This window comes from Pelodiscus sinensis, chromosome 4 (assembly GCF_052426305.1).
Source record: "Pelodiscus sinensis isolate ZL-2025 chromosome 4, ASM5242630v1, whole genome shotgun sequence".
Taxonomy (NCBI): Eukaryota; Metazoa; Chordata; order Testudines; family Trionychidae; genus Pelodiscus; species Pelodiscus sinensis.
This window is the reverse complement of record NC_143055.1, coordinates 50,862,908-50,888,307: the sequence shown is the minus strand read 5'-3', so window position 1 is coordinate 50,888,307 and position 25,400 is coordinate 50,862,908. Positions and strand designations below refer to the sequence as shown.

Sequence of the window (25,400 nt, the reverse complement as noted above, 5' to 3'; positions counted from 1 at the left end):
GGTCCATAATGTATTATAAGCAGCAACTACCTGTGCCTGTTCCTTTTGCCAAGTTCATCTTCGGAGATGGGATCAATGTCAGGCAGAGGAATGATGTAGCCACTGTCAGCACTCAATCGCTGCTCATCAAATCCACTCTCCCTGTCCTTTAACTTGTCTTCATTCTTGTAGGTGACACCGATGTAGGTGTTGTCACAGTCCACTCTCATGCGTGTGACAGCCGGGTGGTCACTTTTCAGGAAGTCCAGATGAATCCTTTCATAGCTCTGAAAAGATTCATTTAAAAATGCTATTTGATGCTGTATGCGGAGGCCTCAGCTTCCTGCTGCAGATAGCTGTGCTGCGTAACTAAAATGGATGGCACTCTGAGCAGGCCTGAGTGGAGCTTTGCAGACTTACTCAAGAAGATTTACAAGCCTTCCCTGGACCAGTGCCTATAGCCTGACCCTACAGATAGGGTACCAATATTTCATATATGGAAGGGTTTCATTTTAAATTAGTGCTCAGGCCCCTCCATGTGCATAACTTGCAGGCACGTGATGGCAGCTTGCAGATGCAACTCTGATCCAAACAGGGAGTTACTAGTTTAACTATCCAGTGGTGCATGTACGCCATGAGCCTGGTTACCTCGTGACTGTTAAACTATATTAGTGCTGGGGATAAGTGAACATGCAAGTGTTCAACTGTGGGGAGTACTGGGACTGCATGATCTCTCTCCCTTCTGTTTTTGCTTCCACCTGCTCTCCCTACTCTAAGCTAATGAGGAGCAAGAATGAAGATTCCCCATTGGTTTCCCTTCCCCGTTGCTCCTGGCAGCTACCCTTCCCCTGAGTTTACTAACCAGTTCTGGCACCTTCTCCAAGGAAGGAATGAAAAGATACTCCTGTTGGAGAGAGGATGAATTCCTCTCCTCTCGCACTCCAGTGGGTGGGGCCAGGAAGTGTGGATGTTTGCAAATGGAGCCAAAGATGATGATCCAGGAAGAAGTCAGGGGAGCTGACAGCCACGATGGATCCCTGGGCCAAGCGTGGGGAGGGAAGGCAGCTCCATGCTCCACTGAGCCTTGGACAGAAGGGGTGGGGCCAAAGGCAACTGACCCTCCGCGCAGCTGAACCCCCTCCCAGCCGTTAGCGCTACCAACAGCATGCACAGCACTCTGGTGGCCATTCCATAGGGTCTCAGGCTCTTGGCCACTGTAGCGGCAGCGGTAGCCAGGGGCCTCAGGTCCTTTCAAATCACCAAGCCCTGGGGCACTTGCCTCCTTTATTCCCCATTGGTGAGCCTGGAAGGAGTGTGTGTGTGTCCTGAGGAGGGTCAGAAATAATTACCACCTCTGTGGAGAGGAAGAAGAGGGACTCAGACATCAGTGAAGTTCCAGGGGCCCAGAAATGATGGGCTGGCCATCATCATCCATGCTTCTCTGTATATTAGGCAGTAGAGTCCCAGCAATAAGGGATGAATGTAGTGAGATAAGAGGCCCATCAGTGAGAAGTGACTGGGTAGTTGTGGGGTGAAGAAGTGAGGAGCACGTTTAGGGAGGCACAGCAGTGGGGATGAGCAGCAGAAGTGAATGGAGGGGCAAGAGTGAGTGAGGGCTGCGGGAGGGGGCAGCAGGAATGACGATGTGTGGGAGAACCCACTAATAAATGATGGGTGAATGGGAAGCAGGACTGAGTGATAGGAGTGTGTGTGATGAGGGGTCATTAGTACCCGGGGATCAGGGTTCAACGTGGGAAGGAAGGGTTGATTGAGGTTGGTGGAGATTATACACAAGGAGGAATTGGTGCCTTTCTTAGGATTTTGCATTTTCTTTAAAAGGCCTATGCTGTAGGAGCAGCTCTGTGGTCAACAGAAGGATTAAGATGATAGAAGGCCTACAGGAAATGAAGAGTGTCGTTCCTTATGTAATATTGTAAAATGATTCTTGGCAGCAGCCTTAATTTTATAGCTTTACTGCAGGGGTAACCAACACCCTTAAAGTGCGCGAAGCAGCCCCTGTGCCCCTAGAAATGGCCTCGGCTCCCTGTGCTCACGGGAGCAGGGAAGCCATCTGGTGTGGCAACTGAAAAAGCCTTGTCTTTTAAAGGGGAAGTGTCCTTTTTTTTTTGGCTCAACAACTCCGGGAGGCTGGTGGGGAGCTCTTCCTTTTTTTTTCTTTCCCTCAACAAAATTGCTCAAAAAAAAAAAAATTCTGGTGCGGCTCTTCGCATTTTTTCTTCCACTCTTTTGGCTCTCTATGTTTAATGGGTTGGCCACCCCTACTTTATTGTCTCTTATATGCTGCAACAGCATATCTGAAGGATTTCACTGACATGGCTTAATGAAATGCTTACTGTACAGATGATCTGAGTCGCTGAATTTCAATTCCTCTGGGGAACAAAGATACAAAGTGCAATAGAAATTCCAAAAAACAAACCTTCTTGTACTCGCCAGGCAACAGATTCTCAACGATTTCACTCAAATGGTAAAATGAAGGTCTTTTCTCTGGTTCGCTGTTCCAACATTTCACCATGATCTCATACCTGAAAATAAGACAGAAACCAGTTTCATCCGTTGGAAGTTGAAAATAAAACAAAGTTAACTAGAAGTAGGCTTTGGCACAGGAGAAACAAGAAAGAACATACGTACACTTCACTGGTAGCATGGTCAGGTTTTGCCATTCGGTAGCCACTTTTTATCTTGTTGTAGAAAGAAGAATCAACCATCATGCCAGGGTATGGGGTGCCACCTTATCAGTAAAAGGCAACAAAAATAGCTTTTTTTACACTGTTCAAATACTTCCAATGTCATAATAAGACACGACTAAATATGTGAAAAACCAACCATCCAGCAGAGCCCCTTTAAACCACTAATCTCCTCTGCTGGGTATTTAGTGAGCTGGAAACGTGCTCTTTTCCTGTGTCTGGTTATTATTTTTTGCATTAGATGTTCTCCGAAGTTTTGGAGAGAGCTAGGAATGTGAGCTAGATTTGGAAGGTAGGAGTTTAGCTGGCATGTCTAAGGCTCTTGAATCAATGTACTGTATTTCTGATTTCTGTACTGTACTTTTTAAGTCTTGTAATATATCAGGACCTAGGGATTGATGCTCTAAGTCTGAAAATTCAACAAAAATAATTCTTAGTCTCTGCTATCTCTTTTCATCTTTCAGAGATGTAATAGCAGGACACTGTAGTAGGTTTCATTATTACTATTATTGATTATTTATAATGCCTTATGGCCTCAGCTGAGATCAGAGTCTCATTTTGCCAGGTGTTGTAAAAACATATAGGTACGTATAGGGAAGGCATACAGCATATACTACAGTATATTTACTAGTACAAAAGCTATTCCTTTTATTGGCTTTTACTTGTCATCATATGTTTAATTTTTTTTTTTTTTTTTTTTTTGCCTGGGCAAAAGCTCTGCCTGTGGGAAAATGCTAGATTAGTATCATTAACTAGAAGTTAGTTATTAATAGCAAGTGGGTGTTGCTATTGGCTAATTGCTGGGGCCTAAATGGGGCAGAACTGTATTATGAAGTGTTATCAACTAATTAATGCCAAACAACAGTTGACAAAAATGAATGAACAAAGTACAGTTTATGATGCATTATCCTTGATTGTTTTTATTGCATGTATTCACTTTGAGTTATTCAGCCGCTCTTACTGACTCTGAGCACTGCACTCCTTCACAGGTAGTCCCATTGGAATCGATGGGACTAGTCAACAGAAAGCTCAGCATTTAATAGAAACTAGTCAACATGAACAGTCAGGACCTTTACAAAATTCAGTTATTCACAATAGCTCTTCCTAAGACTAACATGAGTCATTGAGATTCTAATGTACACCTTTGGAAACTCATTGAACTATAGCATGACTGTAATACTCTATGTTTGTACAGCACCAAACACAAAGGAGCCCCTGGCTGAGGTTCCTAGATGCTCCCATGATAAAAAATAAACAAATAAATAAATAAATACATGTGCCAGAGCTCACATTAATGTCCTGCAGAAAGAAAGCTTAATATGGTTAACAGATTTAGATAAAATGTCTTTTAGAAACAATTGTAATAGGCTCTATTTAGAGAAAAATCAATCTTCAATATTTTTGAAGTTTATTATGCTAGGAGAGAGAAAGGAAGGGCAATGCAGGGGGGTCCAGGCACTGGATTTGGGTGGCCTGGATTTTTCTACATTCCCCCTACAGTTCAGACAATGGGGGTGTGAATAGAACAGCACAACCAAGTATTGCTCTGGAGCTCCCCTGTGTGGAGAATGTGGCATATGCAAACAAAATGTTTCTAGTTCATATTAATGATTAATGTAAGCACATGTAATAATGGTGTTTAGATACTATAGACATGGATGAGATAGGATTGAGAGAGAGAAAGAAAGAGAAAGAGATTATATTGCATTGACCTGATTAATGTGTTGGAACATCATTGCCCTCCTCCGGATATAATCAGAACTTCTCCAATGTCTCATAGACTCTCCACTGCAGGAGTACATCAATGCAACATTGGCACCTTTTTAGTTTGCACCTGCAGCATTTATGTAGGAGCGTTTCAGCACAACAGGTCTGGTACTCTACAGGGCAGTGTAGCCATAGCCAATATCTTGTCTCTCTGGGCCAGATCAAAGGTATTTAGGGGCCTAACTCCCATTGATTTCAAAAGAATGTAGGTACCTAAATACCTTTGAGGATGTGAGCCTCAGTTGCCCATCTGCAAAACATGCCTTACTCACAGCAGTGCTGGAAAATTTTAAAAGATTGTGAGATACTCAGGTTCTCAGTTGCCAAGGGCTGAATAAACCCAGCTGATAGATGTGTGTGTGTGTGTGTGTGTGTGTGTGTGTGTGTGTTGCTGTTTTAATAAGTACTTATGTGACAAGTCATTCTAGAGCTTAACAGTCACTGCTCACTTTAAAGGCTACTAGCATGTGGTGAGTCCAAGGGCTATTCAATGCCGTCAGCTCTCACCATTGTAATTTCAGGCAGACTCACCTAATTTAGTCTCTTCCTACCAGGCTTGAAATGAGCCACCAAGCATGCGGGCAGCTGCCCAGGGGGTTAGTCAGTAGGTCAGCTAAAGAGCCGTTCTTCTTCTAGTCCCAGTACATGCAGGCTGTGTCTATACTGGGCCACTTATTCCGGAAAAGCAGCCCACTTTTCCGGAATAACTTGCCAGCTATCTACACTGGCCGCTTGCTTTTCCGGAAAAGCAATGACGATCTACTGTAAAATTGTCAGTGTTTTTCCGGAAAAACTATGCTGCTCCCGTTCGGGCAAAAGTCCTTTTCCGGAAAAACTGTTCCAGAAAAGGGCCAGTGTAGACAGCACAGTAGTCTTTTCCTCAAAAAAGCCCCGATAGCAAAAATGACGATCAGGGCTTTTTTCCGGAAAAGCGTCCGTGGCCAATGTAGATGCGCTTTTTCTGGAAATACTTATAACGGAAAACTGTTCTGTTTTAAGCATTTCAGGAAAAGGGTGCCAGTGTAGCCGTAGTCCCTTCTGAAAGATCCCTTATTCCTTATTTTAAGAAGAATAGGGGATCTTTCGGAAAAGGCTTTATTTTCTGAAAGATCCCCGTCTAGACTGGCGCTTTTTTCCGGCAAAGCTCCGGAAAAGGGATGCAGTCTAGACACAGCCTAGCTGTGCTTCCCTAAGCCTGTCTGCTAGGCAAGTTTTCCCAAGCCTGTATGTAGTATGCCTCTGTCCTTTGGTTCAGTAAATGGAAGGAAATGAGTTGAGGGTGGCTTTCAACTCAGTAGCAGCCAACTCAAAGTCAGCAGTGATCAATAGCACACGCCTTTAATCTGCCTACTATCAAAAACCAATACTCTCAGTTCTTTGGCACAGGGGCTGACTTTTTACTTCATGCCTGCACAGAACCTTACACAGTGGGACTCTGATCCCAGTAATATCTACTAGAAATCATTGAGATAATTCATCCCTGCAGTTTAGCACAATAGAATTTACAGTTCTTAATTTAATATGGCATGAATTCACCCAACTTAATTATTACTGTAGAGAAGCGCTCATGGTACATACCAAGAGAAAATATCTCCCACAGCAGAATGCCATAAGACCAGACATCGCTTAATGTGGTGTACAGGTTGTCAAAAATGCTTTCAGGTGCCATCCATTTCACTGGGAGAAAAGTCTGCAAAAAAACCCACCATATTTATCATTACAGAAATCCTGCTCAGTAGAGCAGGTGTATCATTTTTAGCAGGAAAGTTTGCACTAATACACATTTGCTGAAGTGGTTAGTAAGTTGTTTTATTCAAGGAACTATGAAGAGGTTACAGGATTGGGAGCAAAGCTTCTACTTACTCCGTGTAAAGACTAATCTTGGAATCGCTGAATTGATAAAGTGTTAGCAAGTGACTCAGTTGATTTGTGGACATGATATAGGAGGTAGACTGGTGATTTGCTTATGCAAATGTGTCACTGATTGCTATGTTATGTTACATTATAATGACAGTGCCTAATAATTTATTCAGTCACAAAACTGGCCAGTTAAAATCTGACTGCTAAATGCTTGTTCTGGCCAAGAACTTTTTATCATTCAGACAAACTTTATTCCCCTAGTTTTCATCTTGCTGTCAATTAGTGTAAGCAAACTCTGACCAGAAGAATCTTACAAAGCATATTATACTGAAACTTATCATCTCAATTAAGAACTGAAAGAAAAAGATTAAAGAAGTACATACGCTGCCTTTGGAGACATAGTTGGAATCGTGCATGATGTCCCTAGCCAGACCAAAGTCACAGATCTTCACAATTTTTCCTTGAGCCAGAAGGACATTACGAGCTGCCAAGTCACGGTGCACACACTGCATGGAGAGATAAGACATGTAAAGAGATACCAATTCCCATGAAGGCACGTTTCCTTTGGAATGCATAGCCCTCCTCCCCCCGCAAAAAAATGTGTTGACCTTTTAGGTAGGCACTGTTTAAAATTGGACCATCTTTTGAGCCAGCACTTAAGGAGGGTAGATTTGGGAGGGGGTGGGTCTTGTCAGCTAGGAAAGTATGATGTGAAAAAGCTCTGCCTTGCAGTTGATATTTTGGCTAGTAATTTGTAATCACTTTTGTCTTGGCTTTCTAGTTAACAAGGAGAATGTGTAGAACCTTGAAAGGACAATCTTTCATGTTGTGATTTTTAAATAATAGTAAAAAAAAAAAAAAAAAGACTAGGCCATTTCTATTGTGTTCCACATGACACTCACATTTTTAGAAGCCAAGAACTCCATTCCTCGTGCAACTTGGTACGTGAAGCTTAGTAAATCCAGCAGACTGAGGCTGTCAGAATTGTCATCGGAAAGCAGGTTTTTGACTTCTGGTTCTGTTGAAAAAAGCAGAAAGGAAGGGGGATATGTTATAAAAGTGTATTTAGGCCAATTGGTGCCCATGTTCTTTCTACCTTCTGTGCCTCTGAAGTAATGATGTTAACAGAGTATCATGACCCCAAATCCATCTTTTCAGAATAAATAATCATGTTTGCATCAGTTACTAACACAAGCTGCATTCCTTATGAAAAAATCAATATTAAATATAGTTTTTTGTTTGTCTTCTGTACATAGACTTTTTATGGGGAACTGTAAAAAACAGCTAAGTTAGAAAGGGCCAGTGACATTATGTGGGTTGTGTTTACAATCTGACATGGTTAGAAGCTAGGCATTAGCTTAGATATGGTAATGCCATTAAGACTTTTGTACATTTTTGACCATTTCAGTTTTGCTGAGCGCTGTTATGTTTCTCAGCACCTACACATTAGAATATGTCCAATACTATCAGTGGAGGATCAGGAATTCTATGGCAATCATTCTTTTTTAAATTAAAACAAATTCAGGAAAAAGCAGTCCAAGCCATTCGTTTATCCCTGCTGACCCAGAGCAAAGCAGCAGTGCACTGATGGGACTAATGACTTGGGAATTGGTATTGACTCTGAGTCTGAAAATGATTCAGAGACAGAAATGAGCAACCTTCTTTTGGAAGCAGTGCTTTTGTTTGCTGAGAAAAGGGAAGAGGAATGGGATGTGCGGCCCTTCCTCACCTGTGTTACATAATCCAGAAAAGCATTTGAATTTTTTCCCTTTTTCATAAATGTCAGATAATGAAAGTGCAAACAGGGAAAGAAAAATGATCATGGTGAGTAGTACTGTGACATTGCTCAAAATCTTGTAACACGCACAGAAGTAACAATACCATTGCTACTTAAGACCCTGAATGTCACCATGCCATATTCCATGATTAATCAGTTAACATTTAACCAGTTAACCAATTAAAGAGAGACAGGCAGGGGCTGTTTTGGCAGGGCTGGAGTGCACCCAACCTGCAGTGGGCACCACAAGGCTGGAGCAGCTCCCTGCCTGTGGAAGATGGGAAGCTGCTCCAATCCTCACTGGTTAACCCGTAAGGGTGATGCTTACCTGTTAACCAGTTAATCATTCACATCCCTAATCATGACGGCTCAGCTGCAGCAACCACAAAGATAAAACTCCATTCTTTTTGCCCCACAAGCACAGATGGCTATCACATGAGCTGAAGGAGAATCTTCCTTGTTGGTAAACTGCATGAGGCTTGCACAGATATTGGAGTACTTCTAATTCTTTCTATTGGAGAGCAGAGGTAACAGGCATTTCTGAAGGAATAATTTTTAACAACAAAAAATACACTTACCTGACACAGATTTTTTCTTATATGATGCAGGCCGATCATACAACGATCTCTGGATATCCGAATACTTAGAACCCTGCTTCCTTTCCAGCATTGGCACATACTGTGTTGTATCAGCTTGTTTCATGTCCATGTATTCTCCATTGTTTTCAAAAGATAAAATGACATAACTGAAATAATAAGCAAAGGCAATATTACCCAGTGAATTGGTTGATATTTCACATGGCATTTTCATAGTTCTACTTCTAGATCATAGTTAATTATGGCACAGTAAGGCCTATCATGTCACTCTGATGCAAAGAAGTATAAAACATTACTTCTCAGGGTAATAAAAAAAACCCTGCCCAACATTTTCTAAACTAGGTGCTTATATTACACTCCTATATCCAAATTCAGACACTTATATAAGACTAGTTGATGAGGCTATTTGCCTAAATCAAGATTTGCATTGTAACATCAGGGCCTTGCATTGTAACATCAGGCACCAGGTCTTTTTGTCCACCTTTTTCCCCACCTTCTTGTGCTTTCATCAGCTGTGTTCATCCCAAAAATGTCGAAGTCCTTCTTTGACTTTTCTGGATGTCGGCTCAGGAAATTATCCCTGTTTTTATGCAGGTAGTTTACCAAGTCACCATAAAAGCAGTATTCAGTAATGATGTAAATTGGACCTAATGAAAGATGGCACAATAATACTTAGATAAGAGAAAAAATATAAATCTGTGAAAAGATCATGGAAACCAAATAAACAGTATACAGAGTATTAAGGATTGTGCAAGTCTATTTGTTGGGCTGTAAGAAGAACTACCAGTATACTTGCTCAACACCTAGACTATGTTAAATGCTAATTTTAGTTGCTTGGCAGACACCAATTTGGGATTGTTAAATACACAATTTTATATCCTTGGCAAACATTGATTTATCTTAGACAAACCTACCTGATTTGGTACAAGCTCCTAAGAGATTCACAATGTTCAAATGGGGCCCAAGATGTGTCATTATCTTCAATTCAGACATCAGTGCCTGTTTTTCACTGGATCTAGCTGTGGCTGTCAGAAAAATAAACAGGCCACTTAAGGGTCAAGGATCCTTGTTCTTGAAAATGTTAATACAATTCCGTTAATACAAATATTTAATATGATGCATTGTTTGATTGGTGAAAACATTTACATAGAGGCCTCTTGAGGTTGGCTTTGCACTTTATCTGATGATGGAATTACTAGATACTAATAAAGGACTCACATGACACAATTCACTAGTGAGTCCTATCTATTTGCCATTCTCTGTGATACAAAGTGGTCATAATCCCAGGTCATAATCCCTTTGAGTTTTCTCCATGGTTGGATGAACCTCCAAGTGGCACAGAGACAAGGGCTAGATTTGTAATAGCCAGGGCTCAAGCAATTTTCTTGGCCCAGTGCCAGAGCTGAGAACTGACAAGCCTAGAAGTGCTGGGGCTAAGCCTGGCACAAATTAAATACTGACAGAGTCTCTTTAGAAGCTCCCCACTGAGCACCTCTACTCCCTGACAGCACCCACTGAATGGAACAGCCTTTGGGGGCCATGAACAACCAGAATAAAATAGAGAAGCCTTAAGGCAAATATATTTTATACCATTTCAGACTAGGGTTGCCAGGTGTCCGGTTTTGAACCGGTCAGTCCGGTATTTGAGCTTTCTGTCTGGGAAATAAATTGAGATTTATATGTCCGGTATTTTCTATTAAGATTTATTATTATCATGGGTATCAGTATGCAGTTGCGTACTGCCTGGATGGTAGACACGCTCACACTGCATGAGTGTGTCTACCAGCCAGGCAGTACGCAACTACACAGTAGAGAGGAGGGCCGGGGCAGGAATCCCCAGGGCCGGACTCGCCTGTGCACCCTGCCGGGACTGTGCGCAGGACAGGCAGCACCCCGGGTCCTGCGTGCGCCCGGGCTAGCCCCACTCCCCGCCTACCATTTCCTCCCCGTCCAGCCCCACTCCCCCCAATTCCCTCCCAGCCAGCCCTGCTTCCTGCCAGCCAGTCTCCCCCAGCCAGTTCTGCTCCTCCCAACCCCCTCCCAGCCAGCCGCACTCCTCCCAAACCCTTCTTGGCCAGCCCTGCTTCCTACCGGCCATTTCTCCCCCCCACCCCCGATCTTCCCTGGCCAGCCCCGCTCCCGCAACCTCCTCCTGGCCAGCCCTGCTCCCCTCCTCACCAGTCCCCACTCCCATCTGAGATCAAGTGTGTCTGGTATTTTTTTGAAATCATCTGATAACCCTATTTCAACTACACAGCCCTAAATCAAGGGCCCACAATCTTTCTGCCCAATACTTTCAATCACACACCAGCCAATCTGGCTTGTGAGGTTTATATACTCACAGGCTAACCCCCTCACCTTTCTGATCATGCCAGAGCACCACTATCAGAAATATTTACAGACACAGAGATATTAGATTCCAAAACGTTTATCACTGATTTTTACCTCAAAAGTAGCTCTTTGTGGTGTGATGGGTGCACATTACCACATATATGCTGTAGTCATTGATTTTAAATTTCTTTTCAAGTCATTGGGTCAGCTCCTTAGCTAACATAAGATGATTTAGTATCAGTGGAACTTCAGTGAGAGGAATTTCTTTATAGGTTGGACCCCCGGTGTGTGCACAGGCAGTGGGGCTGCCTGGTAGGGCAGCAGGCCAGCAAGAGTATGGAGCCAGCTGGGAGGGCAGTCGTTGGGCCAGGATTAGAGGGGCTGGCAGCCAGAGGCCAGAAATGACCACCTCTGGTCCAGCAAAATCCCCCATCTGGGACTGGACAGGTCCCAAGGGTGCTGCTCCAGTGCCCAGCAGCCCTATTGTCTCTGCATGCTGGGTTCCCGCTGCAGAGCCTGGCTCCTGTTGGGAAGTCCCACTGCCTTGCCAGTCTGCAGGGCTCCTGGGTGCTCACCCTCCAGTGAGACTCTCTGGTCCTGGAACATCCATGGTCCGTGACGGAGTAAAGAGTCCCAGTTAAAAGAGTTTCAACCTGTACCTGAGAATCTGACTGATTCCACTTCATTGCACCATGGTATTATTTTAATTTGTTAAAAAAAAAAGATTATTTATCCTTTTCCAAACTTCTTGAGTTAGCTCAAAGTCTAAGCCAATGCAATTAAGACAGAACCTTCTAATATCTGCAGAAGCCTCAAGGATATTTTTAAACCACAAATATCACAGATCAGTCCAAAAGAATCTCAAAATCAGGCAGCTCTATGGTTTACTTTCAACATTACAAATGTAAGGAGAAATCAGAGATACAAATGAAAACAATGCTAATGATTCTGCACAAGCTTGAACCACCTGGCTTGGATACTGACAACATGAGAATCACTTACGTTTTAGCATTTTCACAGCTACCTTCATCACCGGTTGAGAGCGACTTAATCCATATGCAGTTCCTTCAACCACTTTCCCAAACGCGCCTGAACCCAGGATTCGCCCTGCAGACAATAGAGTTTGTTAGTCAATGAACAGTTGCATGATAACTTATCTCAGCTTCTGCACCCATTGCTCTTTATGTAATGCTGCTGGTATGTGTTCTATGTACACAGAGTGAGCATGTTCTTCTAAGGCTGGTAGTAGCACTAGTAGTAGTAATACCACCACCACCAATAAAAATCAGGTAAGCAGGAAAAAAACAAGAAAAAGAATTGCTTGAATTAAACAATATTCCTAAAAAAAGCCAAGTAACCAAGAAGACAAGAGCACATTATTAATCAGCTTGTAGGGCAGGAGGTGACATCACTGGGACTCCCTGTTTCATTCAGGGTTGCCCACTAAATTCTTTGGCTGAACACTTTTAACTATAGAACACTGATTTCCTATTGCCTAATCTAAATTCTCTGTTCCAAAGTTTGTTGTAGTGTAACTGATTTGAGTTGTGTTGTTTTGCTTACCCCAGGGCAGAATTTGAGTCTCCATGATTAGTTTGATGCCCTCGCTGTCGTTAGACTCAATTTCAGATAGAACTATCAATCTAAAGCAGTGGTGTCCAATGCAGTGCCCGTGGGCGCAATGGTGCCTGCTGGGGCATTTATGTGCACCCATCTAGTGACCAGGGCCGGCCCGAGCCATTCTTACGCCCCAGACGCCCAGAGCATGCGCGGCCTCTGCCCCGGGTGCGCGGTGCATGTGTGGTGCTGCCCCCAGGCAAGCGGCATATGTGCGGTCCCGCCCCCAGGTGCCTGGCAGCCCCAAAAGGTTGGGGACCACTGATCTAAAGGATAGTCCAGCAGAGTGCCTTAGACTGTTATGTTCATGCTCTAACAATAAGATAGATTTGATGTCAGAACCAGCTTAGTTTAAGAATTCAAAACCAGGGACTATCAACAATCTAAGAGAAGTTAAAATACATGCTGATTGCCCATGAGGGAAAAGTCCTCTGAAGTTTCATAAACAAATGTGTTTCATATAGATTGTATTGCTACAATCCATATGTTATATTCACACCTCCCATGTTTAACCCACTTTATTCTGCCCACAAATCAGTTAAGACAAAATGGTGGATTATTATATTCTATCCTTTGTTGTGGGTTCAGGATGTGGAAGAATTGTATGAGGAACTGAAGACTCCAGACAGATTTTTTTAAAAATACACAACATGCAAAAATACACCCAAATTACTAAAGTCCATGGATTTGATATTCAAAAGCAAGTGCAGGTGCATTAAGTCAATGTCTGTTCAGTAAACAAACTGTGCATAAATTCCAGATGTCAGTATGTGATCACATTTCGGATGCACTTTTTTTTATTACCAGTACCAAAAAAAAAAAAAGGTCACCCGGATTCTGTTCTTATCGGGAAATACAACATTGCTCCTTTTAATATTCCTGTCGTTTACCCTTAATCTGTCATATATTGCCCCTGTTCTCTCCTTCATTTCTGGAGATGATGCTTCTGAAGATGCTACTCTTTCTCTTAACTACAATACCCAGTACAAGGCCTACATATAGGCTATGTCTAGACTGCATTCCTCTCTGAAAGAGGAATGCAAATAAAGCAGATCAAAAATTTAAATGAAGCAAGGATTTACAAATCTTGTGCTTCATTTGCATAATCGTATCCAAGCTCTTTTTCAAAAAAGGAGTTTTCGAAAAAAAAACCACAGTCTAAACGGGGTTCTTTAAAAAATCACCCTTTTTTTGAAAGAACCCGTACTCCCGAAAAAATGAGGTGTATGGGTTCTTTTGAAAAAGGGTTTTTTCCCCAAAAAAGAACCCCATCTAGACTGCAGGGGTTTTTTTTTTTTCGAAAAACCCTTTGTCAAAAAAGCGCTCGGACGCGATTATGCAAATGAAGCACAAAATTTGTAAATCCGCGCTTCATTTGAATTTTTTATTTGCTTCATTTGCATTCCTCTTTCGAGAGAGGAATGCCATCTAGACGAGCCCATAGTGAACAAACTTACATGTAATTTTCAGTAAAAAAATGAATGTATCACCAAGATAAACAAGAAAGATGGGATTTTCAGAAATGGTCAGTGCTGGCCTATCTATAATCCTATCTAAGGTCTCTCTCAACTCGGTTACAAAACAGCATGATTTTTTCTCATTTTCTTTCCTATTCTTGTGCGCCACTAGAGTCTCCTACCAGTCAGGATGTGAGATGCTTCCTATTAAATTCCGCCATCCTGAGTGTGTAATTTAGCCCTGGAACATTTTCAGCTTCCAGATCTGTGAACCACATGGCAGGATGCAGCCCTTTTAAACATGCTGACCTTTGCCAACATGGCTTGATCTTGTCATCTGCACTCACGAGTTCAGTCCACAATTGTATCGGACTGTGAGTATGAGAAGTCCTTCCCCCGCACTGGTATTTCAGTGCAATCTGAGGACTTGTGGAGAATGGTGAGCCTCTGACATTTAGGAAGTGGTTCCATTATTTCCCCCTTCCACCATACTCTTCACATATTTTTTAAGTCCTGCGTCCCATATCTTTTACCCTTGCATTTTGGAATTGGAGTTAACTGCTTGGAGCTGAATGCTTCTTCTGGCACAAAGTGAAGTTTTATGCTATTGATACAGACACCTTGACTGGTTGCCCCCAATTAGACTATACATTTATGTTTATTTTTACTATACTGGTGCCAGAGTGATAGCCCTGGAGAGTGAACTCTTCTATTTCTCTACATTGATGGAAAAGGCAATATCTTGGGATAAGGAGGTGCCTTAGTTCAGCATCCATCTACATTCAGTCCTTGGCTTCTCTGCTTAGAATGCCAAGGAGAGAGACCATTTTTGTCATCAATTCTAGACCAAATTCCACTCTAAGCATAAATCTGGTAAGTTCCTGAGATGCTCCAGATGTAGATCTGTGAAATGGAGACCTAGACACATAAATTTGCATTGTGCCAATTAATTAATTTCAAATCCAGCCTCCAAATGGTAACACACACACAGTCATTGGCGTAGGGTGCCAGTCTGTGTTAGTGGCTAATAAATGATAGACTCTGAAGCCATATCCAGTCTTGTGAACTATTCAGGGAATTTAGAGTCATTAGTTTCAATGGAGTTTTGTGCATGAAGCAGCTACATAGTTGGGTCACTCGGTTGGTATTTAAATACTGTTGGTAGTCTGGGCATGGGAGTGAAGCCATTAGTCTTTCAGAGTTTATCAGGCAGAGTAACACCAGATTTTTAATAAGACTATTGTGGCAAATTTGTGGCCATGTACGAGACCATGCATGTCACTATGCTGCACACTGTGGGTATGTCTACACTTGCACCCTCTTTCGAGAGAGGGATGCAAATGCACAGAGCGAAATTGCAAATGAAGCATGGATTTTAATTTCCCGCACTTCATTTGCATATTTGCGTTATGGCGCTGTTTTGAAATAGCGTTATTTCGAAAAAAGAAATGCTGTCTAGATGCAGTTATTTCGAAAGAAAACCCTTCTTCTGAAATAATTGGTAAAACTCGTTGTAGGAGGAATAAGGGTTATTTCAGAAGAAGGGTTTTCTTTCAAAATAACCACTTCTAAACAGCATTTCTTTTTTCAAAATAGTGCTATTTCGAAACAGCGCCATAAGGCAAATATGCAAATGAAGTGTGGGAAATTCAAATCCATGCTTCATTTGCAATTTCACTCAGCTGCATTTGCATCCCTCTCTCGAAAGAGGGTGCAAGTGTAGACAGACCCTATGGCATTTCAGAAATTCACAGCAATGGCAGGGATAGAACTCAGATCTTGGCATTCTAAAATCACTATTTTCTACCACTTCAGAGAAAGAAGAATGTTGATTTAGCTAGTAGCAATGGAGGTCTTATGGCACATAGTGGGGGTATTCTGATTACAGGACATCCCTGCTATAATTCTCCCTGGTATATATCCATTCTGCACTAAAGTTGTTGGTACTTGTAGGAACTATAAGTCCTCCTATTCCTTGCTCTTAAGTCACGCAAAAAAAAATCATTTTGCTATAAGTCCAAGTTTTTTTGAACATATCTTGGACTCATAGTGAGGACAGCCTGCGTATCCAACAGAAGGTAGTGGTATTTAAACACATTAACCAAGTCATTGCAATGTAATTTATCTCTCTCAGGTAGTTCTAACTCATCCATGACTGTAGGATCTAAACCCCATCCTTGTATGTAATTGTCACAGGAGAAGGTTTCCTCTCCTTGGATTCCTATTGCACACAGCCCTCACACACATCATTAACAAATTCAACCAAGTGCTTTATTTACAATGTGCTTGATAAATGTTTGTTCACCATAATATACGACTTCTCCCCAAGTCTGTCCTTTACCAACAAACAGGGCAGGGGAGAGCTCTGACCTCTTTAAAATCTTGGGCTTCTTTGGCCTGCAGCCTTCCAACCTAGGCTCTTCCTGCCTCTCTCTTGTAATGGTTTCCAGCTGATGAGCTGAATCACCCAGCTAATTAGTTAATCACTGAGAACTTAACTATTACCTCCTCAATTTACCTAAGGTAGGGATGCTGCCCCCAACCCTCCACCAGAGCACTGAGTCAGCGTTGGCCTATTCACACTCCATCAGTGTAATACATTGGGGGAACAAAACAAAGCAAAATTGTAGTGTGACCTCAATTTATTGAATTCCAGTCAACTGAACTCCAGTGACCCAAAGCTGAGTATGGTCACCTTGCACTCCAGATATCACACTCTAGATACCACAACCCTATAAAACAGGTAGAAGGAGGCCTTCTGGAAGAAGAGGAAACTTGCATGTTTAAGGAACAACACTAGTTAAGCCACATCCCCTAATTTTCCTAAAGGCTTTGGATACCTCTTAAGATCTTCAATACATTTGCTATAAGAACATGCAATGCCATTTTTCTAAAGTGAACCTTCCTCCCGCATAAACAAGAATATATTGAAGTTAACTGATGCCAATGAGTCACAGAGACACAAAAAAATACTGTGGTGAACAATTAACAATGCAATTCCAGCAATCTTTTTACTCATATAATTAAAGCCAGGGACATAGTCAAATATTTCCCTTAAATGTCCATCATGGTTTAGTCTGCAGTTAGCATAGCAAATTTAATTAAACAAATTTATTTCTGAATCAGAAATTCCTGGTGATACATTCATTTGAGAATCAACAGAAATCCGCTCCCTGACAAGAAGTACTTTTGATTATATTGATTCACATAAGAAATAGAGGTGTATAAAGTGAAGAGGTTTTGTAAAGTGTATGAAACAAAAATAGCATTCTTTTTTTTCACGTTTTGTGTATTATTTGATGCATAGATACCTCTGTAATGGGGATGTTCAAAATACATAAGATGCTATATACAGATAGGAGAGAGAAAGAGGTAAGCAGACAGACAATTATTTATTATATCACACTTCCTAAAATTCCCTTATAGTTGAATTCCACATGAGATGTGACAAAGAAACGGTAAAGCAGGAGTGGAAGAAAGAAAGGCAGTGGTTACAGAAATAAGTTTATGAGGTTACTTGACAATAGCATTTCACATCATGGATTAATAAATTATAACATTTTTTAATAAAATGGCATAACTACTTCCAGGTTACATTTGGTTCCTACAGATAGAATTAATAATTGTATTTTACAATAAAAATGCCATTGCTGACTCACTTCTTGTGGGCTTCTCAGCAGAAGTGAATCTTAAGGCAGGAATTTAGGGAGGAGAGGAGAAGTTAATGGCCTAACAAACCATTTTGGGGAAAGCATGATGTGTGAAGCAGTGTGGAAGCAGTATGAAAGAGGTATATTTAGAGACACTAAAATGTGTGTCTCAAGGCAGCCAAGTCTGGTAGAGAAGAATGGTCAGTGGGTAGTGTGAAGAAAAATATGGACAGATACATAAGTAGGGGCAGTTCCACAGACCATTAAGAGGAAGTGGAAGGAGCTTGAACTTAAGGCAATGAAGCAGGGATAAATCAAAGGAAGGACAGTGACAGTTTTGTAGGGACTTGAGAGGAGCCATGTGGGGAGAAGAAATGCCAGATATGAAAAGGTCACAGCACTCAACACAGGAGAGAACTTTGCTGTCTGGAAAGAGAAGAAATTGGATCTCAGAAATGTTGTGAATAAGCTTGGATGTGAGAGGTAAAAGAGTGGGAGAGGCAAACATGGCTCCAGGTTTCAAGTCAGGGTGACAGGGAGGATAGTGATATGACAGAAAAAGGAGAAAGAGAAGAGGATTTTTGGAGGAAAGTCAAGCATCTAAGATAGGTGTAGATGAATGTATTTTTGGTATATTCAGAATAACTTTCCATGAAAAATCAGTTTGCTTGTTCATTTATTAATAATTTTGTAAAGATTCTGCAGCCGCATAGAACTTCATGGCCATCAGCTGTATTTCCAGCCATGGGCATGGAGATTCAGTTGTCCTTAAACTTTCTGTTCACAAATCCAAAGCTCCTAATGATGCCACTACGTGGAAATTTCCATGAACTTTAATAGCATTAGGGTTTTTATACTCTATGATCCATATACTAGTGGGTGACATGATCAAGCACACGGTGCATGTCTGAGATTCTGTCCAATACTGGGCAATGGTACTTATATACTTGCCAGGGCATTCTCATTTCTATGTTTTTGCAAGTCTTTTCTGCTTTTGTTTATATGCCAGGTTAAGAACAGTATTAATGTTGGATAGCATAGAATTGCTGTGGTGTGATATTTTCATTTCACAACATAGAAAGTTATTTTTCTGTAAATCAACTTTTTCTGCAAACTTTGGCTCTTCACAGAGCTCATCCAATGATTGTAGGTCAAAAGCTCTGCTTCACCACATCATTAAATCAACATCTTATCTCTACAGAAGAAGAGGGGCTCGCAGTTCTTACCAAGTACTAATCCATCTCTAGGAAACTCCCATCTTGAGTCATAGGGCAATTGCATTGGGTCCACATAAATGTACTCATGGCCATCAGGGCTGATAGACTCAATGACTCTCCATCTTATCTCATACCTTGGTTTCTGCCATACATAATAAATAAAACATAAATTGTCAGGCTCATGCCTGATTTACAAATGGGTCAGATCACTCACTGAATTCAATATAAAAATTACATTCTTTAAGTTACCTGTTTCCATACGATGACCAGGACAATCAGTAAAATAATCACAAACACTAATAACACTAGGACTGCAGCAGCCACGGTTAATTTTGAATTCAATGCTGTAGTAAAAGAAAAGAGTGTAATTTAGATTTGCCTCCTGAATGCAGGATGTGATAAAGTTTGTGAGTGACATAAGACTCCCACTCCTTTGCCATCAAAGTTCATGTGCACTGCAGATGTGATAATGCAGTCTTCTGAAGCAGGGAACATTAAGCTATTCACTGTCTAGCGTAACCCTCCCTCCGTAATTAAGGAACACTTGTGGTAACCTGAAGAGGCCTCCATGGCCATTAGTAACTAAAAAGAACAGACAGATCATGGAGCTACATAATATGGGAAAGATGGATCCAGAACTAAGACCTGAAGAATGGCTCACGTCTGGGGAAGATTTGTCAAATCTGTTTGCATTGTTATTTACTTTCAAAAAGCTGGGTTTTTTTTAAAACCTATTAGACATATTGCATAATTATTTCCAGATTTGATGGGGAGTGACAAAGTTAACTCACTAGGAGCCACAAGCTTCAGTTCCCGAGTAACAGCACCAAGAGTGTTCCTCGCCATGCACCGTACTGCCAGGGTCTCTTCTACCTTTTGGAAGGTCACCTGGCTTTCCACCTGGTCCTTCTCAACCCGATGAGCCTCCATGTGTATATCTGAGATGTTGTTAGTCAGAAGCATCCATGAGGTATCATTACTGCATCTGCAGAAATAGAATAACCATGAATATAGACATCAGATTTATGTATGGGTCAGCAAGTGTAAACAAAATGAGGCTCACCCTAAGGCTTTTCCCTTCTCCTTTCCTTTGGCAAGAATAATTTTAAGGACCAAAAATGTTTAAATTATGTACCCACTGCCTAATAATCCCCTGGCTCCTATAACTAATAGGTTTCTGATCCCTACCAGCACTACTATCTTTAAAGCACCAGTAATGGAGCCCAGCAGTCCACTGCTGCTTAGTCCAAACTTTGCTTTGCTTTGGGGGTTTTCATTACATCCCAGAATTTTTGGCTTGTCTCTGAAGTCCTGGCACCAATTCTGGGATAGAAAAGAGTGGGAAATCCCATAGGGCAATAGTGAAATGTGAATATAATGACACTAGAAAGCATCTCTGAAGTTACCAGGGCTGCTGGGGCTCACCAGACTTGTTGGCGGCCTGTGAGACTGCCTCCAGAGGAGGAGGAGAATGGATGACCCTGGAACTAGATCAGCATATGTGAGGGGATTAATTAGTTAATATTTTAAAGCACATTGAATGTAAAATATATTATCTATGATGGGATCAGTTACAGGAAGAAAGGTGGCTGGGGGAACATGAAAGGGATAGGTTAGTCTGTTCAGGAGATGGCAGGAGAGCTTCAGAAGTATGTGGATATGCATCTGACTTTTTCAATCTTCTTTGGACTTCATTGAGTCGCACTCAATACTAATCTCCGCTTAGAGAAACTTACCAAATAAATATAGCAGATGTGTCTACAGAACAAAATCAGTAGGAATATCTCCTAGCCCCATCTCTATGCTGATTAAGTATAAACAACTTGTCACTTTGGCAAGACAATCTAGAATCATAATTTACAGAGGACTGACCAGGAATGTGTGTCATGAGTTTAAATTATGTTGGTCAAGGGAAAACACTCACATTTGGAGATAAAGGCACATCTGTTTTCTTACTTTTTAATGTCCTTGCAAATCAGCCAATCCACGTCAGGGAAAGGTGTCCCTTTTGCCATGCATTGGACTGTCTGTCCCCCTCCAGAGCTGTGGTGATCATCCACTAGGTCTAGAATTGACGCTGCAACTAGAAGTGAATAGGGAAACACATGTCAACATTTTCCCCCTGTATTTGGGGTAGAATTACAAATGGAATATGACAGAGGTTTAAATTGCTCTGCTCCTCAGGGAATCCAAGTCTGGGTCCTAAGTTCTTTACTTCGCTCCAGGCTTGATGATTCCCTGAAGGATATGACTAACTCAGATTGACCTTGATATCCTGCCAGGCTATAACACAGCACCAGAAGGGGGCACTGTGGAAGGGGCATGCTCAGAGCTGGGACATAGGGAGAACATGAGAGCCTCACATTCAGGAGCGGATTTATAATGAAACATACCATACCCTGCCATGGGGCCCCCCAAATGTCATGGGACCCCCAAGGGCTGGGCAGGCCAGCATCCCCTGTGCGGGGTGAAGTCCCTCTGCAAAGTGGGCTGTGGGGGGGGGGGGAGGAGAGCAGGAAGGCTCACCTACAGGCTGCAGCCCCAGGAGATCCAGGAGGAGGTGGTGAGCAGCATGAACACAGGCTGGAAGGCGTCAGAGTCGCAAAGGCCAGCTGCACTGCCAGCCAAAGAAAAGCAGTGCTTTGAAGCGGGAAAGTGCCACATTTCTCTGGCTGCTGGCTTTGCAGCCACCCAGGTTCCTCTGAAGTCTTCCAGCCCATGTTCCTGCTGCGGACCACCTCCTGGTGAGTGGTGGGTGCCCACAGGATGGGGAGGGTGGCTGGCCGTGTCTGGGGTGGATGCGGCTGGGAAACGGAGAGCCTAGGAGCTGCACAGCCAGCAGGAAAAAGCCACACTTGGAAGCGGGAATGCATTGCTTCTCTCCAGCAGCTGGCTGTGCTGCTCCCTCCTCCTGAGTCCTCCAGCCCTTGTAATGTTGCGCTGCTGTTGGCTGCCACCTGGTGAGTGGCTGCTGCCCGCAGGCGAGGGGGAGAGCTCCAGAGGATGGAGAGTCTGGGGAGGAGAAGAAGGGTGTTCAAGTGGCCAAAGGAACTGTGCCCCCCCACCCCCTTCAGATAGATAAGCTGAGTAAGTTTCTTCAGAGGAAGTTAACTTTTATTTTTCCAGTCATGTGTCATCTAAACATTTTATTTTACATCTTTTCCATGTTAGCTTAATGCAAAAAAACAAACAAAAACAAATTAAACGAAAGTTTTCATCTAGACCAGAAGTTCTCAAACTGTATTCTGAAAACTCCATTCAGGTAGACTGAGGAAAGGTTATTATGTTTTTTTCAATAAATTGCTCTTATCCAAAGCTCTTTCCAATAGTTAGCTAATGACAGAAAAAATATTTGGAAAGATCATTAAGTGATCCACTGAGACCCTCAGCAATTTTCAAGTGATCTGTGAAAAAAGTTAGACTACAAAAACAATCAAGGTACCTGAGACGGGGCATCAAGACCCCGCACTAAGACCCAGGGGGTCTGCGCCCTGGCAGAGAAGCCACGGAGCAGATACCAGCTGTGCGCCGGCTGCTCCCAAGCCGCGGCTCAGCCGGGTAGAGCCACAGCTCAGCTGAGCGGGGACACCGCGGCTCAGCTGAGCGGAGGCGCAGCTTGGCGGGGCAGCGCCGCGGTCAGCTGAGCGAAAGCGCAGCTCAGCTGGACGAGCGCAGCAGCGCCGCTGGAGAGATGCTGAGGCCAGCCCTGACAGGCCGAGAGGCCAATCAGCAGGGCGGATGATGCAGGGGGCGGGACGGACTCCGGCGTACCAGCACGGCCGGAGCTTTAAAAACCGCCGGACAACACAGGAAGGGGGGAGCAGTTGGGCAGAGAGGCTGGATCCACCAGGAGGGACATTGATGGACTCCGAGCTGTCGCCCCACTGAGACCCGCCGCCACCGGGGTAAGGACCATGGAAGGGGGAAAGGAAGTAGCCCAGGGCAGGGCGGGGAGGAAGCCCATGGACTGACGCGTTTAGGGGCACACCCCCATCAGCCGGACCCACACTGGCAGGCAGTCTGAGTCCTTAGGGCCCTGGGCTGGGGCCCATGAGTGAGGGCGGGCCCGGGCCCCCTTTTTCCCCCCTTCCATGTGCGGGAGCATGACCGACGAGGAGTGCCCAGCAGTGAGGGGCTAGGGAGCCTCGCGTTTAGAGGGCCTGACGTCCCAGGACAGGACCGACGTGGGCAGGACTGGGCGTGACGGACTCGCATCTTCCCCCCCTCTTCCTCCAGGATAGATGAGGGGGTAAGGCCGTCACAGTACCTCACTTTTTTTCATTTACTACTTATTCCTTATAATATAGGAGGAGGAGGAAGGAAAAAGAATGAAAAATGGGAGGGGCAGGAAGAGTGAATGTTCTTTTTTTTGTCTAGGTTCCCAGAGGCCCCCCAAAATGAAGCTGAGCACAGGGCCCCAGAAACTTTAAATCCACCACTGCTCACATTGCTCCTGAGAGCCACAAGTAGGGTAGCAATTTGGATGTCTCTGATGGAATGGAGAAGGAATATTCTCCTTTGTTATGCTGCCTCATTTGAGAGCACAGGGAAAGTAAAGATGAAAAATAGAGAGAAAAAAAACCCCAAAGGATCTTCCTCCCATCCACCTCTCAGAACTCAAGCTATTTTGCAAAATCACTATGATTGTTATTTATGTCTTACATGAGCACACCTGTAGGAAGCAGCCAGGGCCAAACCTCAGGAGCCAACAGGACTTTTCAGATAGGGGATGAAAGAGAGGGAGAAGTTTATACCATTTTCGTGAGAGGAGGGAGCAGAAAGCACCCAGCACCTCGGGGTACTCTGCTCCTTCCCTCCTCCCTTTGCCACTCCTGCAACACCCAGCCTAGGCAGGGGAAGTGGGTGAAGTGTGTGTGAAAGACCCCTAGAGCTGCAGAAGGAGCAGAAGTGAGGCTGAGGGAAAAAAGCACGTATTGGAGTGGGACCGGCAGAATTAATGTGGGAGCTGGGAAGCAATTAATTGCTGGACTGGGGATGGGCAGACATGGGGTCGATGTAGTTAAGTAGAATTTGGGGGTCAGAGGAAAAGATGGAAGCTCCACACCATCAGGCAGCCAGGGAGAGCGCCTGCAGCAGGGACCACGTTTCCTCATTTTATACATCTGAGAAAGGTGGTGACATTGTAACCATGACACAAACACTGGAGTGGGAGGGAGAGTTCAAAAGACAGACAAAAAATATAACAAAGTTCATGATTTTGGGGGATCTGACTCACTATTTTTGAACTTTTTGAATTGGCAATATTGGAAATATTGTTCCTGAAATGTGCATCTCCTGCAGGGGATAATAAACAGTATGAGGATATGTCTAGAGTTTTTTCAGAAAAACAGCCGTTTTTCAAAAAAAACTTCAATTATGTCCACATATTGCTATCACATTCTTTCGAAAGAGAATTGGAAGAACAGAGGGGTTTTTCTGACATTGGTAAATTTCTTTCTATGAGGAAGAAGCCTTTTTCCAAAAGAGCTCTTTCGGAAAAAAGTGTGTGTGGATGGGGAAGAGGGAGTTCTTTCGGTAGAAGAGGAAAGAGGAAAAAAGCACAGGTGCCCTGGTGGCCACTCCATCCATAGTAATCACAGCTTAAATGCAAGATAGAGTCCATTCAGTGTGGATGTTATCGTTCGAAAAAGCAAATTGCTTTTTTGATGTGCTTTGGCAGTGTGGATGCTCTCTTTTGGAAGAAGTTTTTTTAGAAGATCTCTTCCGGAAAAGCTTCTTCCAAAAGAAACCTGCAGTCTAGATGTAATCTGAGCGTGGAGTGGCTATAGGTGAGCTGTTGTTCCTAAGAGTCCTACCTGAATGACCAGTCAGTACAAGTGGCATATCCAGTGAGAACTACTCTTGGAAAACAACAATCCAGCTCCAGCCAATCAGCTAGACTACGTCTACATTGGCCCCTATTCCATAATAGGGATGCTAATGTAGCACTTGGGAATAGGCAAATCAGCGGGGGATGTAAATATTTAAATCCCCCGCGGGATTTGCATTTTCATGGCTGCCGCTTTTTTCCGGCTTCTAGATAAGCCGGAGAAAAGCGCCAGTCTGGACGCGATCCTCCGGAAAATAAGCTCTTTTCCGGAGGATCTCTTATTCCTTGAAAGTAGGAATAAGAGATCCTCGTAAAAGAGCTTATTTCTTTTCTTATCTACAAGCCAGAAAAAAGCGGCAGCCATGAAAATGCAAGAGCTTATTTTCTGGAGGATCGCGTCCAGACTGGCGCTTTTCTCCGGCTTATCTACAAGCCAGAAAAAAGCAGCAGCCATGAAAATGCAAATCCCGCGGGGGATATTTAAATCCCCTGCGGATTTGCCTATTCCCAAGTGCTACATTAGCATCCCTATTACGGAATAGGGGCCAATGTTGACGTAGCCCTAGTGTTTTGCTACTAAGCAATGTGGCAGGGAAGCAGCCAAACGGATTTGT

The 25,400-nt window shown here is 43.2% G+C and overlaps 1 protein-coding gene across 4 annotated transcripts in view; it reads right to left on the bottom strand.

The window, feature by feature from the left end:
- Positions 1–25,400, bottom strand: part of PDGFRA (platelet derived growth factor receptor alpha) — a 54,913-nt gene that overhangs the window by 5,297 nt on the left and 24,216 nt on the right. For all 4 annotated transcript variants that reach the window (XM_075930412.2, XM_006113483.5, XM_075930411.2 and 1 more), the window contains exons 9-22: positions 20,913–21,039; positions 19,748–19,941; positions 19,206–19,300; positions 18,966–19,098; positions 12,018–12,122; positions 9,599–9,709; positions 9,178–9,331; positions 8,667–8,833; positions 7,214–7,329; positions 6,695–6,817; positions 6,030–6,141; positions 2,629–2,728; positions 2,417–2,522; positions 31–266 (exon numbers count right to left, since the gene is read on the bottom strand). In XM_075930412.2, the coding sequence (XP_075786527.2) occupies positions 31–266; positions 2,417–2,522; positions 2,629–2,728; positions 6,030–6,141; positions 6,695–6,817; positions 7,214–7,329; positions 8,667–8,833; positions 9,178–9,331; positions 9,599–9,709; positions 12,018–12,122; positions 18,966–19,098; positions 19,206–19,300; positions 19,748–19,941; positions 20,913–21,039 (1,879 nt within the window). The remainder of the gene's footprint in view (positions 1–30; positions 267–2,416; positions 2,523–2,628; positions 2,729–6,029; positions 6,142–6,694; positions 6,818–7,213; positions 7,330–8,666; positions 8,834–9,177; positions 9,332–9,598; positions 9,710–12,017; positions 12,123–18,965; positions 19,099–19,205; positions 19,301–19,747; positions 19,942–20,912; positions 21,040–25,400) is intronic.